Source organism: Hypomesus nipponensis, chromosome 13 (assembly GCF_054491055.1).
Source record: "Hypomesus nipponensis isolate SF chromosome 13, ASM5449105v1, whole genome shotgun sequence".
Taxonomy (NCBI): Eukaryota; Metazoa; Chordata; class Actinopteri; order Osmeriformes; family Osmeridae; genus Hypomesus; species Hypomesus nipponensis.
In genome coordinates, this window is record NC_140373.1 from 17,035,001 (window position 1) to 17,051,669 (window position 16,669).

Sequence of the window (16,669 nt, forward strand, 5' to 3'; positions counted from 1 at the left end):
GCGGCACAGCTCAGCTAGTGTGTTTCTCTGTAGCTCCATGGGAAGAAGCAGCACATTCGCGCTCTGCTCATCGACAGAGTGTTGTTGCAGCACGAGGTCAGTTGGCTAATGGTCATCTATAATGGTCAAGTGATGGCTGTGTAGTGGGGTTGTTGTGCAGTATGCTGTGTGTAACTAGCGGGTGTGTTCAGATGAGGAAGCTGGTTTGTGAGGGCTGTGAATACAAGATGGTCCACCAGGAGCTGATGGGAGATCTTCTGCTCCTGTCTACGAGCACCTATAGTCAGGTAGACACACACACACACACACACACACACATACATACATACAACATCCTTACATTGCTACCTCTAGAACTCAGTATATTCACCCAGCCTGTGTGTGTGCGCGTCCTTGCGTGTTTGTGTGTGGTGTGTGTGTGTGTGTGTCCGTGTGTGTGGTATGTGCGTGTGTGTGTGGTGTGTGTTTGTGTGTGGTGTGTGTGTGTGTTTGTGTGGTGTGTGTGGTGTGGTTTGTGTGTGGTGTGTGTGTGTGTGTGTCCGTGTGTGTGGTATGTGCGTGTGTGTGTGGTGTGTATGTGTGTGTGGTGTGTGTTTGTGTGTGGTGTGTGTGTTTGTGTGGTGTGTGTGTGGTGTGTGTGGCGTGTGTGGTGTGTGTGTGGTGTGTGTGTGTGTGTGTGGTGTGGTGTGTGTGTGTGGTGTGGTTTGTGTGTGGTGTGTGTGTGTGTGGTGTGTGTGTGTGTGGTGTGGTGTTTGTGTGTGGTGTGGTGTGTGTGTGTGTGTGTGTGTGTGTAGGTGCGTAGCAGGGCCCAGGCTGTGTTGATGGCTGCGTTGGGAACCTTCACTCTCTCCTACAGAGATGTGGCTCCCCGAATCCTCAAACTGCTCTCTCCACAACACACCTCAAGGACACATCAGCAGTTCAAGGTACAAAACACGCACACACACATACACCAGTGGCAATTTCTTTAAGACTGCAAGCTCAGCTTCCCCTAACATTTCAAAAAATTCATGGTCAAATATTTACTATTGTGTTAACATTTTAAATGCATTCGAACACGTTTATATCGAAGACAAGTTCGTTCAGAATCAGCTTCATATTAGCAGGTCGACTGACTGATTTCCTTCTCATACATTCCCGTAGTGCCACTGTACATTTCCCTGTTAAAGCTCAGCTTCTATGGACTTCAATGGGGCTGCTTTGAACAGTTCCTTGTTTCAGATTAACCTAATTATCACATTTCCTCCTTCGAGATTAATATTTTTTGTTAGATCGTTCGATCATTCATGAATTCATTCAGTAGGTTAGGCTAGTGTCGTAGGGGTGAACTAGCCAGTGAACTAGCCAAATAAATGGAACGTTTTTAGGATGTAGGCCAAAAATAAGCTTCCCGTGTTTGAAAGAGCAGCCGCCGCCACTGACACACACACACAGACACACACACACAGACACACACACACAGACACATGAGACTGTCCAGGAGTGACGCTTTGTTTCTCCAGGGCGCGCTGTACTGTCTGCTGGGGGTGTACGGGGGGGTGTGTCTGGCCAGCGTGAGAGACTGGGACTGTGTCGGGGAGGTGTGGCCGGCTCTGGTTCGCTGTGGTCTCTCTCCGTCCATGACCCTGGAGAAGCCCTCCATTGGACGGCTCCTTGATGACATCACAGACAAGATCCACCGGCAGCACGAGACGATAGGCCTTCACTTTACGGTGTGTTACACACACACACACACACACCATACACACACACACACCATGTACACACACCATGTACACATCATACACCATACACATACTGTACACACATCTAAACACATACACACACCACACCCGCCATACACACACACACACACACACTGTACACACACACACCATACCCATCCTGTTGGTGTCTGATTTGCTCCCCTCTGTGGTCACTGTCTCTTCCAGGTATCTGACAGCTGTGTAGAAACAGCCAATGAGATCTTTGCATCTCAAATCCCCGCCCCCAGCTTGGAGGCTCCGACCAAACAGGAGCTGAAGGAGGGCCTTCAGCGTCAGCGAATCAGAAACCTAGTGGCCGTCAGGTTAGCATGGACATACACTCACCTCCTCACACACTCACACACACTCACACACACTCACTCACACACTCACACGTACATCCTGTCTTCTGTAGGAAGTATGAGAAGCTTGTCAACGACCTCCTGGACTGCCTTGAAGACAAAGACCTGTGAGTGTTGGTTGTGTGTATTTTTGTGAACATGTGTGTTGTGTGTAGGGTTTTGGAGATTCCAGCCCCTTTCCTCCACAATGTAAGTGAAGACAAATGGAGTTTCAGAAACAGCCCTTCCTCAGCCCGTGACTACAATAACTTCATGAAATGGTCATAAAGTGGCATCGTCATTTGCATCATTAGACACGGCTGCCTCAGGGTGTGTGGACGGGGTATAGAAATGATGTTGTCTTGGTGTACATGGATGTTGTACGTGTGTTCTATCAAAGAATCTGTGTGTGTGTGTGTGTTCAGGCCGTGGAAGTTTGAGCACATGGCTACAGACCTGCTCTCTCTTCAACTGAGAGACGACCACCCCCTCCCTCCGGATGCTATCCTGTACTTCACACAAGGCCTCACGCACGACTCACTCAGCATACGCAAGGTGTCTGTCCCTGTGTGTGTGTGTGTGTGTGTGTGTTTGTGTGTCTACGTTGTGTGGTCTATCTGGGTAGCAGACTGGGAGCAACATGAAGGACTTGTTTCCAAAGCGTCAGTTTCTCCTCCTAATCCCCTAGGTGGCCATATGCACTGTAGCTGCCATCTTAAAACAGCTGAAGAGACCACGCAAGAAAGTGTCTCTGAAGCCCCGGGACATCAGTGAGTAAACGCACAGCTCGACCGAGGGAACAGACACACGCTGCCGTCATTGAGTCCAAGTTACACTGTGTCAATTGTGTTTGTGTCTAGGTGGTATAGTCGACTCGGAGCACCTGTGTGTGGGGGACAGGGATTCAAACCGCTGGTTACAGTACGACAGCAACAGGCTCCCCCTCAGCCAGGAACAGTGGAACTCTCTGAACTATGTGGAGAAGACTCACTGGGGCTATTACACGTGGCCGAGGTAAGACTGACTGGCTAGCTGGCTGACTAGGGTCAAATGGCTGAGCGGTTAGGGAGTCGGGCTATTCATCAGAAGGTTGTCGGTTCAATTCCCGGCCGTGCGAAATGATGTCGTGTCCTTGGGCAAGACACTTCACCCTACTTGCCTCAGGGAGAATACCCCTGTACTCACTGTAAGTCGCTCTGGATAAGCGTCAGCTAAATGACTAAATGTAAATGTAAATCTAATTGACTAACTGACTGACTGAATGATTGACTAACTGACTGACTGACCGACTGATGATTGTCCATTCATCCATGTGTCCATCCATCTCTCGTGTGGACCCTGGCCATGTGAGCAGAGAGATCGTCATCTATGCACCGTATGGAGAACAGCCAAAGGAAGCCCTGGAATATGAGGAGATGTGTGAGGTACACATCCACGCGCACACTCCTGTGTGGGTTACCATAGTAGTCTCTACATTCCTGTACGTGTGAACTGTATGTGCGTGTGTTCTCAGGGTGAGAAGATCATCTATGAACATTTCATCGACCCAGAGTTCGTTGGCCAGCTGATTGAGTTCCTGTCTCTGGAGGATCGCAAAGGCAAGGACAGTTTCAGTCCTCGTCGATTCTGCCTGTTTAAGGTACACACTGTCTCAGACACGCGCGCGCACGCACACACGCGATCCTTGTGTGCTCTCCAACCATTTATGCTTCTGTGTGTACCTGACAGGGGCTGTTCCGCAACTATGGCGCTGCGCTCCTGCCATTGTTATGGCCCCACCTGGAGCAGCTGGCTGGGGACTCTCACGAGAGCTCCCAGAGGTGTGTGTGTGAGGTCGCAGCTGGCCTAATCAGGGGCAGTAAGCACTGGAGCTACAGCAAGGTACACACGCACACACACACACACACACACACACCACTCATTGGGCATTGTAGCCACTGTTGCGGTCTAATAATCCAAGCTTGTTTGTGTGTGTGTGTGTGTGTGTGTGAGTGGATGTATAAATGTGTGTGTGGGTGTATATATGTGTGTGTGGGTGTGTGTGTGTGTGTAGGTGGAAAGCATGTGGAAGCTTTTGGGGCCTCTCATCCGGACAGCATTGTCCAACATCACAGTGGAAACGTACACAGACTGGGGCACCTGCATCGCGACAGCATGTGTACGTAAATACATAAAATATAGGGGCCCTGTTCCATAAAGCACATTTTCTGAATAAGCCAGGCTTATGTCAGTTAGTCTGACTCATTTCCAGTTCATTCAGTTCCATAAAACCAATTCAATTTAGTTCAAAGTCAGTTACTATGGCAACTTGTGCTGCAAAACTAACTGTGTTAGTGTTGTTGCTTAACACTGACCCAATGGGAAAACAATGATTCACCAACGGACTATCTGGCGTGATGCCTTTTTTTTCATACCACTATCAGTTCAATATGTACATTTATAGGAAATCAACTTAAATAAAATAAAATTGTATGCATTAAACAATGATGAACAATGATTTCAGAGTGATAAAAACCTACATAGCCTATGTTAAATGTATGACTATATGGTAGTTTGTGAAATCAAATGTTTAGGCTATGTTACATATCTCATTCTAAATTAGCCAGGTATAATTATCATAGCTAGCTAATACTTAACAGTAGCTTGCAATTGAAAAATGAACCAAAATCCATAGCCTAAATTCTCTATTTTTCCGACACAAAAACCAAGTTAAAAAGTTAGGCTAATGGTTACTATATTGATTATTGGTAAAAAAACAAAACCAAAAAAAACTTTAATTCAGATGTGTTTAGAGGATGTGTGTTTTTATTCAATAATTGTTATACCCTTGACATACGTAGCCTATCGTTCATGTCATGTCATTTGATTTGGATGAAGTGGTGGATGAGCTGTCATAGTACATGTCATAAAGACAAGCTATGATCCATGTTCTACCTCTCAGGCTTCCTAACAATAGGGTGCGTCCCCATTTATCTTGACTTCTGGAATCTGACTTGAATGAGTAGGACTGCGTGAACTAGAATTGGCCTTTATGGAACCGCTTTAGCCCCGACTGACTTGTTAGGTTCATTCAAGTCAGGGTTGGGTTCTTTAATCCCATCTTTTTTGAGCAGCCTTTATGGGACAGGCCCCAGGTATACATACCTAGAATATACACACATAGAATATGCACACATATACATACCTAGAATATACACACATAGAATATACACACATAGAATATACACACATATACATACCTAGAATATACACACATATACATACCTAGAATATACACACATAGAATATGCACACATATAATATACACACATACATACATATAATATACACACATACATACATAGAATATACACACATACATACATACATAGGATATACACACATACATACATAGAATATACACACATATATGTATACACACTTAGAATATACTTATAGGGTAAGTCAACACCCAGTTGAAGAGGCTGCGCGTGTGTGTGTGTGTGTGTTGCAGGCGGGCCGGGACCCCAGGAAGCTGCACTGGCTGTTTGAGCTGCTGATGGAGAGCCCCCTCAGTGGTGAGGGGGGGTCATTCAGGGACGCCAGGTCAGTGTGTGTGTGTGTGTGTGTGTGTTCACCTAAAATACCCTGTCCTCTTCTCCTCTCGACATGATTTCTAAAAGTAGGCTGAGCTGAGCTGTGAGATGTGGCACACATGACTATTTCATGACCCTTGGTTTCTCATCTCTCATGTGTCATCTCTCATCCCCTCTCCTCCAGCCTGCTGTACGTGCTGCAGGGGGGCCTGGCCCAGCAGGAGTGGAGGGTTCCTGAGCTGCTACACAGACTGCTGGCTTACCTGGAGCCCAAACTCACACAGGTGTACAAGAACGTGAGGGAGCGCATCGGCAGGTACACACACACTTCATATGAAATATCAAAGGTCGGGTCTCTTTACTCTTTAATAAGTTCCTTCTTCGTTTTCTATGATGTTTCAGCGCCAGCTTTCATAGTCTTTTAGCTTGAAGCAGTGTTAACATGGGCCAAACAACCAAAACTTTGCCCCTTCATCTAATGGAAAAGGGGTAAACTGGACAATGTATTAATGAATATTTGTATATTAATGTTAATATGAACCAGACATGATGGAATTGTAGTTCATTGATTCAACAGGTTTAGTTAGATTATCATAAAATACAATTGATCTTTAATAACATTTCAAGTAAATTAAATCAATGACGAGGCAAACATGTTACAAAGTGAAAGTTAAATCTTACCTACTATACCATGATTATTGTATACCAGAGAGAGAAAAAGTAAGAGGTGAGGAAGAAGGAGTAGGAAACACCCTCAGGAGATCAAGAATCCACAGAACAATGCTTCATTCCAAACTGTTATCTGTAGATCAACCAATCAGATCACATCTTGACCCTTACTTATCAACATATGACAGTATGTATGTCAGTGCAACAGTGAGTCACCCAAGGGCAGGGCTGTCTTCCAGCCTACAATCTTAAGGTGATAGCAGTGGGTCCCAGCAGAAGTTCTTTGCTTTCTTTGCTGCTGTGTAATCTTCCCTTCCTCTCTCTCTCTCCCTCCCCCCAGTGTGCTGACGTACATCTTCATGATCGACGTGGCGCTGCCCCACACGCGCCCCACCTGCTCCCCCCACGTGGCCGACTTCACCAGCAGGGTCCTGGCCCGGCTCAAGCCCCTGACCTCGGAGCAGGAGATCCACAACCACGTCCGCGAGGAGAGCCTCCAGGAGCCTGACGAGAAGACCCAGGCCATCAAGCTCCTCAAGACAGGTGGGCCTCCACGGCGGCCCTGCAGGGCCGGGGAGAGGGGAGGGGCCTGTGGCACCATGGTAACCCTCTCTTGTTTGTGTTTGCCAGTGTTGAAGTGGTTGATGGCCAGCGCTGGACGAACCTTCACGACTCCTGTGGAACAGCAGCTGCAGCTCCTCCCCCTGCTCTTCAAGGTTCACACACACACAGACACACACACAGACACACACACAGACACACACATAGACACAGACACACACAGACACTCCCATAGGCAGACACGCACGCACGCACTTTCCCAAGACCCTGACAACTCAACCAAGACAGCGTCATTACACATTCATTCTAACTCTTCCCTAAAACTCCATTACTGTCCATTCACCGACTCCAAATGATTTTTTAACGACGTCTTCCCTGGCCTCTCCGCCTGTGTCTGGGTCCAGATTGCTCCGGTGGAGATGGATGAGAACTATGATGAGATGAAACAGGATGCTCGCACCTGTCTCTCTCTCATGTCCCAGGGGCTGCTCTACCCGGAGCAGATCCCCACAGTCCTGGCTGCTCTGCAGGAGGTACACACACACACACACACACACACACACACACTCTCTTGCTAGAAGTAACTCACTCACCTGCTCACTTACCCAAACATTCTTCCACACAAACAGTCACACACACACTCCTGCTCGAACTCACTTAGAATCGCCAAGTAAGTGTACGAAAACAGGGAATTTACTTTGTTGGGCAGGTGCATACAGTAAACATAAAATCATCTTAAAAAGTGCATGTAGTCCTTAAATATAGAATTTAAAAATGTAAGAACTCACTCCATACCCTACCACACACTACTCACTCACTCAGACAGCCAACCACACACTTCCACACACCTGTTGGTTTTGCTCACATCACAGGTCATCACCTCAGCTCTGTGTGGAATTAGGATTCTCCAACTCTCCCTTTTCCTCCCCGTTTTACACCTTCTTTTCTTCCCCTCACCCTTCTATCACTCCCCCCCCCTTCCCGTTGTCCATCCCTTCGCATCCGTCTCTCTCCCCTTTGGTCCCCTCCCTGCAGATGTCGTCCCATCGCTCGTGGCACGCGCGTCACTCGGTGCTGTCCTACCTGCAGATCATGGTGTTCTACAACCTGTTCACCATCCTGGCTCTGCCCGCGCAGGTGCTCAGCATCCGGGCCCTGGTGCTGCAGCTGCTGCAAGACGAGCAGCTGGAGGTAACCATGGGGACAGCAAACCCTCCCAGCAGAAGACACCGTAGGCTAGGCATGACCCGCAGCACTGACTGTGTCAGATGATCAGGGGATCTCCCTTCTCATCGTTGTCTTCTCCTCTCGTTCTTGCTCCACCATCCCTCCCCTTCCTTTTTGCCTCCTTTCTTTCTTTCTTTCTTTCTTTCCTCCTGTCACTCTCTCTCTTTCCCTCCTCCCTCCCCCTCTCTTTTTCTCCCCCCTCTCTCTCTCTCTCTCTCTATCTCTCTCTCTTCCCCACTCTCTGTGTGTGTCTCTCGGTCTCCCTGTCTGTCTCTGTTCCTGTTGTGCTCCAGGTCAGAGACATGGCCGGGACCACCCTGAGTGGTTTCCTTCAGTGTCAGTTCTTTCCCCTGGACGCCAGTCTGCAGAGCCAGCTCCAGTCCCTCAGTCAGACCCCCCTCCCCAGGGCCAGGAGCAGAGAGCTGTCTTCCACAGGTGCACACACATACACATGCACACACTCGTAGTATTTGTGATTCCCGATGTGATTTGAGGTTGAAACTGTGCGTGTGTGCAGACCTGGTTCGCCGCCATGCGGGCGTTCTGGGCCTCAGCGCCTGCATCCTGTCGTGTCCCTATGACGTCCCTGTCTGGATGCCCCAGATCCTCATGGACCTTAGCAACCACCTCAATGACCCGCAGCCCATAGAGGTACACACTGTTGCACCCAAGTAACTTGGTAACACGCACACACACACACAAAATAGTCTATTATCTGGAACTAGCATTGGGTCTCTTATGCTTCGTAGTTGACGGTGAAGAAAACTCTGTCAGACTTCAGACGTACTCACCATGACAACTGGCAAAACCACCGCCAGCGCTTCACAGATGACCAGCTGCTGGTGCTCACTGACCTGCTGGTGTCCCCCTGCTACTACGCCTAGGCAGGTACAACCTTACCACAACATTACCACAACATTACCCTAACCCTCCTACTATGCCTAGACAGGTACAACCTTACCACAACTTTACCACAACATTATCCTAACCCTCCTACAACATCTAGACAGGTATTATCTTACCACAACATGACCTTAACTCTGCTACTACATCTAGACAGGTACAACATTACTACAAACTTACCACATTACCCTTACCCTCCTACAACGTTTAGACGGGTAACAGAATGTTCCCACATAATCCTAATCAGTCTACGGTCTGAACATCTCCCTCAACATGATGTCAGTCGCCTAATCGCTACTTGTGGAAAAGCACTAGAAGACACCTTTGCTATCACTTACTAGTCTTCTTTTTTTGTATGCACTAATCCTTGTCCTCTCTCTTTTCTCTGCTTCCCACCTGTTAACCTCCTCAGCATTTTTCGCCAGACAACTGGAACAAAGTTGTAGTTTTGACTTTAAATGAAGAGCAAGAATGGAAGTGACAATGCAGTGGATGTAGAGTGGGTGGTGCCAGGTGAACACTGGTGTGTGTATAGGGAGAGTGAGGGATTTAGTCAGCCTGCTGTTCAGAAACGTATATATCTGCATATACTTTAAAACGTCTCTATTGTTACCTTTTGTTAATCCGTGAGCAACACAAATCCTTGCTCATTGACACGATTCATTGTATATATTAGTCATCTTTCACTGACACGATGATGTCATGACTAAGAAGTTCAGTTAGCTTAATTTGGCCTCTTTAGATATGACAGAAAAATGACACTTTTAGTAGACTTCCAGTATTTGTTCAATGGACTTCACAGCTGTTTCAGTAACAAAATGTATGCCTTTGAGCTGTTAGTGTGTGCATGGTAGAGCTGTTGGTTCGAAGCTAAATCATCTTGCTGCCATAACATTTCCCATATTGTGGTTGTGGCCCAACTATTGGTCCATTAAGCACTGGTAATCTGATATATGAAGACAACCTGGCTGACCAGACAAGACCACTAGTGTATGGTTAGTAAATACTCTCTGTTGTAAGAAGAAAAACAGGATGAGCCCAACAGACCAGACAACCTCCAGGATGTAGGCATCAAGAACATACGTGAACAGCATTACTGTTTAATACAAAGTACCTCAAGATCCTGGAATGTTCTGGAATAAAGAGTGCTGGAAAGCATAACCATGTCCACAAGGATCCCACCTCACCTGTGAAGCTTGGTCATGTCAGGACATGTGTGGCTGCCGTGGGAACAGGCTCCCTGTCTTCACTGATGACGTGACTACTGAGAGCAGCAGGAGGTTTCACTCTGTGTAGTACAGGAAAAAAAGAACAGAGAAAACTATGATCTGCCCAGATACAACCAAATGGCTCTAAACTCATTGGACAGCGGGTCCTCATGCAGCAAGACACTCACCACAAACACACTGCCAGAGCAACCAAGGACTTCTTCATGGCCAGTTATTAGCTTGCCAAGTCAATAATCCAATCTGAATCTAATGGAGCTTGCATTTTAAATGCTGAGGGGAAACAGAAAGCAAAGAACCCTGTGAAATGAACCGGAACCAACACCAGCAGCAGTATAGGCCTGGAAGGACCACAGTAGGAGATACCAAGTAGGAATGAAAATACCTTCCCTGACAGGAGTTAAAGTTCAGCGCATCCTTTCAAATTCAAAGTGCTCCAGGACAGATCATAAACATGGAAAACATAGAAAACTCACGTGCCCAAGGCCTCTCCCTACCTCTCTCTCTCCCTCCCTCTCTCTCCCTCTTTCTCTCACTGCCCAAGGCCTCCCTCCCTCTCTCTCTCACTGCCCAAGGCCTACCTCTCTCTCCCCTCCCTCTCTCTCTCCCTCCCTCACTGTCTCTTTCCCTCTCTCTCTCTCCCCCTCCCTCACTGTCTCTTTCCCTCTCTGTCTCTTTCCCTCTCTGTCTCTTTCCCTCTCTCTCTCTCTCCCTCTCTCTCTCCCTCTCTCCCCCTCCCTCTCTGTCTCTTTCTCTCTCTCCCTCTCTCTCTCTCTCCCTCCCTCTCTCCCCCTCCCTCTCTCTCTCCCTCCCTCACTGTCTATTTCCCTCTCTCTCTCTCTCCCTCCCTCTCTCTCCCCCTCCCTCTCTGTCTCTTTCCCTCTCTCTCTCTCTGCCCAAGGCCTCTCCTTGTTCACAGTCCCTGCAGTAGGACTGGTGGGATGGTTGACTTTAATATGCACTGATCTGAATAATGTTTCAGGTGTTCCTCTCTGAAAGAGTACAGATGTAGCGTAGTGCCAAACATGTTCTATAGCTGTGCTGTAGACCAAAGCCAATAAACAGGACTTCGGACCACTGGGAGTGTGTGTGGATTTGACTCGAGTAGAATATAGACGTCTTCTTTTTCAGGTTTGGCTTTGATGGACGTACCTCTGTTGTCATGTCAACAACAGTCGAATCTTGACTTCAACCCTTCTGAAGATACATTCAGTCATCCATGCAGGAACTTGTCACCATGTATTTGTTTGGGTTATTTGCCATAATTAGTTTGAATTATTAACACTTTGACTGTTGTGTTGGCAATGAAACCTGTTTCAGACTCGAATGAATAGGTGTGTTTTTATTTAGAGGAACCAAGTGTGCAGACAAGGCATCAACAAAACCTGCATGTGGCAGGTGTAAATACCAGCTCTATAAATGTGCCCTCCGGTTAACACAGAAATCAATAGTAAAAGCTCAAATTGCACAGGTAATACTTTATATGGGTGTAGACTGTCAACAGTGCCTCATCGCTACCCAGCAGTCCACCTAATTGATCAATTTACAGCGGCCATAAAAGGGATTAACACTCCGATCTGAGGGCTCTTCCAGGTGTTACTGATCTGATTTATAACCAACTCACAGTGCACACTTCAGGTTACTGCAGCCTCGTGTCTTTCCATCCAATCAAACATTACAAACCAACAGTGAGGACCACACTGCCCAGCTACTCATGGTGCTCCGACACTGACGGCATTTCTTACATCATCTTGTATTGTGCTGGATGCCATCACATTTTGCATTTCAAGGACAAGTATACAATTATATGTATATTAGTTATGGCTACATTGAAAAGTCTTGATTAACTGTAGACTGCCAGCAGCTAGTAGGGACAAGTGTTTGTTATGCTTAATTTGTAAATCGGAAAGTGCAAGAAGGCAAAGTGCATGAGACGGAGGGGTGACGCGGCAGGCATGGGTTCCAGAACACGTAGTGTTGACAATTTAGCTACTTTGAAAATCTATCGTTGAGGAGCAGCAAAATAACTGTAACTGTACCTCCATGTTGTCATAGCCGACAGTCATGTTAAGTTACGCCCACCCCCCCACCCTGCAGCTGGGTGTGGATGAGGGGCACAATTTGGTTTGAATTTACATAGTCATCTTGCAACTTTAAGCTACTTTTCAGAGCCAATAGTGACTTCTGGTGAGATTTCTTTGGGCAACACAGTGCTGAAACAACCTGCTGGCTACTCAAATCCCCACCTATTAATAGTTTGCATTATACAAATGTTATGGCAATAAGTTAAAATAGTTAAAATGACTGCACAAAACGCAAATGACCATATCGCCATGTGTAATTTACCACACGAGGTACCGGATTGCCGCAAATAGGTACCGGAACACAGACATTCAAAACCAGAGAGGTCTCCTGTTCTGGCAGGATCCGGCACAAATTAAGCACTGGTACAATATACAGACAACACAGCCCTGCCCCGTTACCATGAAGACGGAGAGTTCTAGTTCTGTTAAGTCAAGTCATACTGGCTGTCCTCTTTAGGCTCTGTACCAGTCTGCATGTGTGTGTTACTGAGCTCCTTGTAGTCTCTCTCTGACCAGAGTCTCCAAGGAGAACAGATGTGAGTCCGAGTCCTCAGGCAGGATCGTCCTCAAAGCCTCAGCCAATTGGAACAGGTACTCAGTGTTCCGTCCACTTGGCCCTACCGCATCCACAATCTGATTGGCTATGTGCTCCAGCGGGGCGGGGCCGAGGTAGTCTGGGTTGTCATGGGAGCCAATGTAGAGCAGCGCTTCACCGGGGGGCGGGGTGAGGGGTGGCCGGGGGTGGAAGGTCACAGTGATGACCCGGTAACCACCCTTCTCCCGGTAGTCGAGGTAACGCTTCACTTCTTCCTCTCTCCCTGTTGGCAGTTTGTACGCCACACCCCACACACACCCCTGGAGGGCACACACAATATTTACAATCAGGTAGAGAGATGGAGACAGACAGATAAAGACACATTAGTCGGGTTGTGGATCTTCTCTGATCTGTTGTTGTAGTAACAGAATTTCTGCACCGTCAGTTTATATGACACCGTTGCCCTTTCAAAGTTTTAGCCTACTTCAGGCTTACGTATTGTCTCAAAGATGTTCATGACTTTTCCTTTCAAGGATAGTAAAGGATTTTATTAATGTCCATAACCTTTCTAGACCTGGAAGTCCCAATACTTCATACCCTGACTTCTCCAAGTCACTGACACGGCTGTAAATGTACTGTGGTGTAGCAGAACAGGTGGAAAACAGTACCCTGACCCTGGCTTTTGAGGTCAGCCTATATTCCTTATTTAGGTATTCTCAGTTGCTAGGTGAATTATTCATTAGTATTCACATTTTCAAATTATTACTATATTATATAGGGTATATTAGGTATGAGTTTGCACTAAAAGTAGGCTTTGTATTTATAACAGGTTATTTATTATAGTTTTAGAAAGCCCGCTAGGGTTTGTCGAGAGGTACCTGTACTTGTTACAAATGGCTACTACAGTAATAAACTTGACACTTGAAATATGTGCCGTCTCCGCTCACCTCAGCCTCTTCCACAAGGGTGACGACCCGTCCAGGCTGGAAGGGAAAAGACGCGAGAGAATGATTACTATCTCACTCTCAACAATCAAGAAAGGTTAGACACAGTCCCTGACCATGAGCAAGCTAACGTTGGCTATTCTACCAAGCTAGCTGGTTAGCTATTTTATAGCAAACGTAGTTAGGTACAGTTTCTCCAGTCCAGGCTCACCTTTCCAGGCACTCCACGGTGATCGGTGCTGCCCTGCCAGAACCGGCGACTAAAACCTTTGATGAAGCCCACACGTTTCTCCTCATAAGGAAAATCAACTTTCCATATTAGAGAACCGTATCCAAAAACCCACATGGCAACAACTTAACACCACAAACAAACTACTGGTGTTAGCTAGCCAGCTTACATAGAAGCTACTGTATGCGAGTTAGCCTAGATTAGCTGGTAGCTATCTGAATTTAGCGAGCATTAGCTAGCCAGCTACTGTAGCTATTATTACATTGAACTTAGCCTTCATAAATCATAACTATTTCATGTTTTTGCAAGCACTGGCAGACAGTTTATAGTAGGCTATACTGAGAGTTTACAGTAACTAATTTATATAACTAACAGACGCAGCAAACATATGCTACTATTTGTAGCATGTTTTCTGCTTGCGAACACAGTACGTTCGTGGATGGACAGACTACTTATGAATCTGTCGATTCCTAAGACAACTTGTACAGAACTCAAGAACCGACTCTTGTTCGGCTCGCTAAAGGCGATTGTAATGGCATGTTTCAGGATTATAATGGCATGTTTCGAACACCAGATGGTGCTAAGACTTAACAATAAATATTGATGTTTTTATCAAATCGTCTACTGCTAAATAGGCTACTGCTCTGCATAGTAAATGTTATAATTATAAGTATATTTATTGTATTAAAAATACACTGTAGTTAGTAGATTTATAGGGTATCATAACCTACTGTGGGATCGTGTAGTGTATGAACAGTGTAATGTTGCAGTTTTGAGATTTGTTGATCCTATTCATATTAGAGGAAAGTAGTTTAAACACAGTCGTATAGTCATGTCATTGTTGGAAGTATTTTCTGTGGGATTTTATAGTATAAAGGCCATTTTATTAAAAGTGTAGCACAGTCAGTATAGCACAATAGTGGTATTTGTGGTACTGTAGTTGCAGAAGAAGAAGAAAAGGGAGGTAAGCTATGTGAAGAGATCCCTCAGCCAACCCCCTCCTCTTCCTTTCCTTCTGTCTCACCTCCCTCTCTTCCCCTGCTCCATGTCCTCTACAGCTCAGGTATAAAAACAAACTATTTGTTCGAAAGGTGCCATTAACACAAAGGTTTTTTGATGAAATGTGTAGGTCGGTGTGTGCTTGTGCATGTGTGTGTTACGGCTGTGTGTGGCCGTGTGTGTGTGCATTTTTCATGACAGCTATGTGAGCTTGTCATCCTGCTTCTCTAGATCAATGGAGCACAGTTGCCTAGCAACCTGGTGATCGGAGGAAGGAGGTGGAGAAAGAGCAGCATAGATTAGAAAGAGGAGATGGGGGACCAGCCAGGAGAGCAAAAAAGAGGGGGAAGGAGGAAGAAAATAAACAAGAGAGGGATAGCGAAGGGGAAGGAGATAAAGCAAAGAATATCAAAAGGAAACAGAAGCTGCAGGTCCTTTAGTCACAAACAGTGTGAAAGAAGGGGCTCATAAACAGGGAATGAGGGAGGTGGGGGGGCAGGGGTGCGAGTTGGGTGGGGGGGTTCACTCAGAGTAGAGGATCCCTCAAAACCACAAAAAACTAGAGCGCCTGGTTGTGCAGAGAATTGGTTACCATGACAACAGGGAGGAGAAGGCACCAGGTGACTGTCAGATCGTTGGGATGCTAATTGTCCATTTTCAATCCCCCATAAAGTTTAACAGCAGCTATGCCGCCCCATGTTATTCTAACTCAGTCACATAGCACACCTCAGAGACACACTACATGCCTCTCTCTCTTTCTCCCTTCCTCTCTCTTTCTCTCTCTATCCCTCACTCACTTTCTCCCGTCCCTGTCTTTCTTTTTCTCTCCCTCTCTCTCCTTCTCTCTTTAACTCTCCCTCTCTCTTGTTAACTGTCCCTCCCTCTCTCTCTTTCTCTTTCTTTCTTTTTTTATTTCTCCCTCTCTTTCTCTCTCCCTCTGTCTCTTTTTACCCACTATGTGTTTCTGTCTGTCCCTCGCACACACAGAGTGCAAATATCACAGAAGATCTGAAGCATATGTGTGAAATCTCTCAGGAGACCGCCAAACACCTGATCATCTGAAACACACTCTCTCCACGTGCCTTCTCTTTCCCCTCCTCTCTCTTTCCCCCTTCAGTCAGACTCTCCTTCCCCTTCCCTCGCCATTTCCTTCCTTCCTTCCATTTCTCCCAGCTGTCTCCCCCCACCTTCCACACTCTCTTATTTCCTGTGTCTTATTTGGTCCGTCCTCTATAATCCATCTTTCTCTCTCCTTCCATTCTCCTTTTCCCTCTTTTCCTCTCACCCCCAAATTTGTCTTTGCCGTCGCCCCCTCTGTCACCCTTACTTCATCTTCCTGTCCTCTCTGTTTACCCCCCCCCCCCTCCCTGCAGTGCGTTTAGCCACTTTGTTCCCTTAAAGATAAAGATAATTAAATCAGCGACTAAACGGGCGAGAGCGCTGCTGGCGTCACCATGGTACCGCTTTGATGTTCTATTTCAGTGTGATAGTATCATCATCAACTCATCATTCCCAAAGTACTGCCTACACACACGTACAGACACACACACACACACACACACACAAACAAGGCACTTCCGGTGGCTTAACAGGATGTGAGGTAGGCTCTCCTGTCTCGGTGTGTGCTTGTG

General features: G+C 46.6%; 2 protein-coding genes across 2 annotated transcripts in view; one reads left to right on the forward strand and one right to left on the reverse strand.

Annotated features, from left to right (window-relative positions):
• Nucleotides 1-9,002, forward strand: part of psme4b (proteasome activator subunit 4b) — a 21,848-nt gene extending 12,846 nt beyond the window's left edge. Inside the window, exons 26-47 of the mRNA XM_084670164.1 lie at nt 34-96; nt 192-287; nt 795-926; nt 1,503-1,712; nt 1,932-2,068; nt 2,161-2,214; nt 2,512-2,641; nt 2,775-2,856; nt 2,947-3,100; nt 3,441-3,510; nt 3,600-3,725; nt 3,815-3,967; nt 4,140-4,244; nt 5,580-5,671; nt 5,846-5,977; nt 6,671-6,873; nt 6,961-7,046; nt 7,296-7,424; nt 7,927-8,082; nt 8,412-8,553; nt 8,636-8,769; nt 8,868-9,002. Of these exons, the coding sequence (XP_084526290.1) occupies nt 34-96; nt 192-287; nt 795-926; nt 1,503-1,712; nt 1,932-2,068; nt 2,161-2,214; nt 2,512-2,641; nt 2,775-2,856; nt 2,947-3,100; nt 3,441-3,510; nt 3,600-3,725; nt 3,815-3,967; nt 4,140-4,244; nt 5,580-5,671; nt 5,846-5,977; nt 6,671-6,873; nt 6,961-7,046; nt 7,296-7,424; nt 7,927-8,082; nt 8,412-8,553; nt 8,636-8,769; nt 8,868-9,002 (2,721 nt within the window). The remainder of the gene's footprint in view (nt 1-33; nt 97-191; nt 288-794; nt 927-1,502; nt 1,713-1,931; nt 2,069-2,160; nt 2,215-2,511; nt 2,642-2,774; nt 2,857-2,946; nt 3,101-3,440; nt 3,511-3,599; nt 3,726-3,814; nt 3,968-4,139; nt 4,245-5,579; nt 5,672-5,845; nt 5,978-6,670; nt 6,874-6,960; nt 7,047-7,295; nt 7,425-7,926; nt 8,083-8,411; nt 8,554-8,635; nt 8,770-8,867) is intronic.
• A 2,567-nt stretch (nt 9,003-11,569) lies between these two features.
• chac2 (ChaC, cation transport regulator homolog 2 (E. coli)) lies at nt 11,570-14,502 on the reverse strand. The gene is made up of 3 exons (XM_084669310.1): nt 14,022-14,502; nt 13,814-13,849; nt 11,570-13,186 (listed from the first exon to the last, which is right to left on the reverse strand). The coding sequence occupies exons 1-3, from the start codon at nt 14,154-14,156 to the stop codon at nt 12,815-12,817; spliced, it is 543 nt and encodes a 180-aa protein (XP_084525436.1). The 5' UTR covers nt 14,157-14,502; the 3' UTR covers nt 11,570-12,814.
• Between the last annotated feature and the right edge of the window lie 2,167 nt (nt 14,503-16,669).

Coding starts and splice junctions, on each gene's coding strand:
- chac2 (XM_084669310.1), bottom strand. CDS start 14,156: ATGTGGGTTTTTGGATACGGTTCTCTAATATGGAAAGTTGATTTTCCT. Junction 13,850..14,021: donor ACCGTGGAGTGCCTGGAAAG/GTGAGCCTGGAC, acceptor TTTCCCTTCCAG/CCTGGACGGGTCGTCACCCT. Junction 13,187..13,813: donor CCCTTGTGGAAGAGGCTGAG/GTGAGCGGAGAC, acceptor TGTGCCCTCCAG/GGGTGTGTGTGGGGTGTGGC.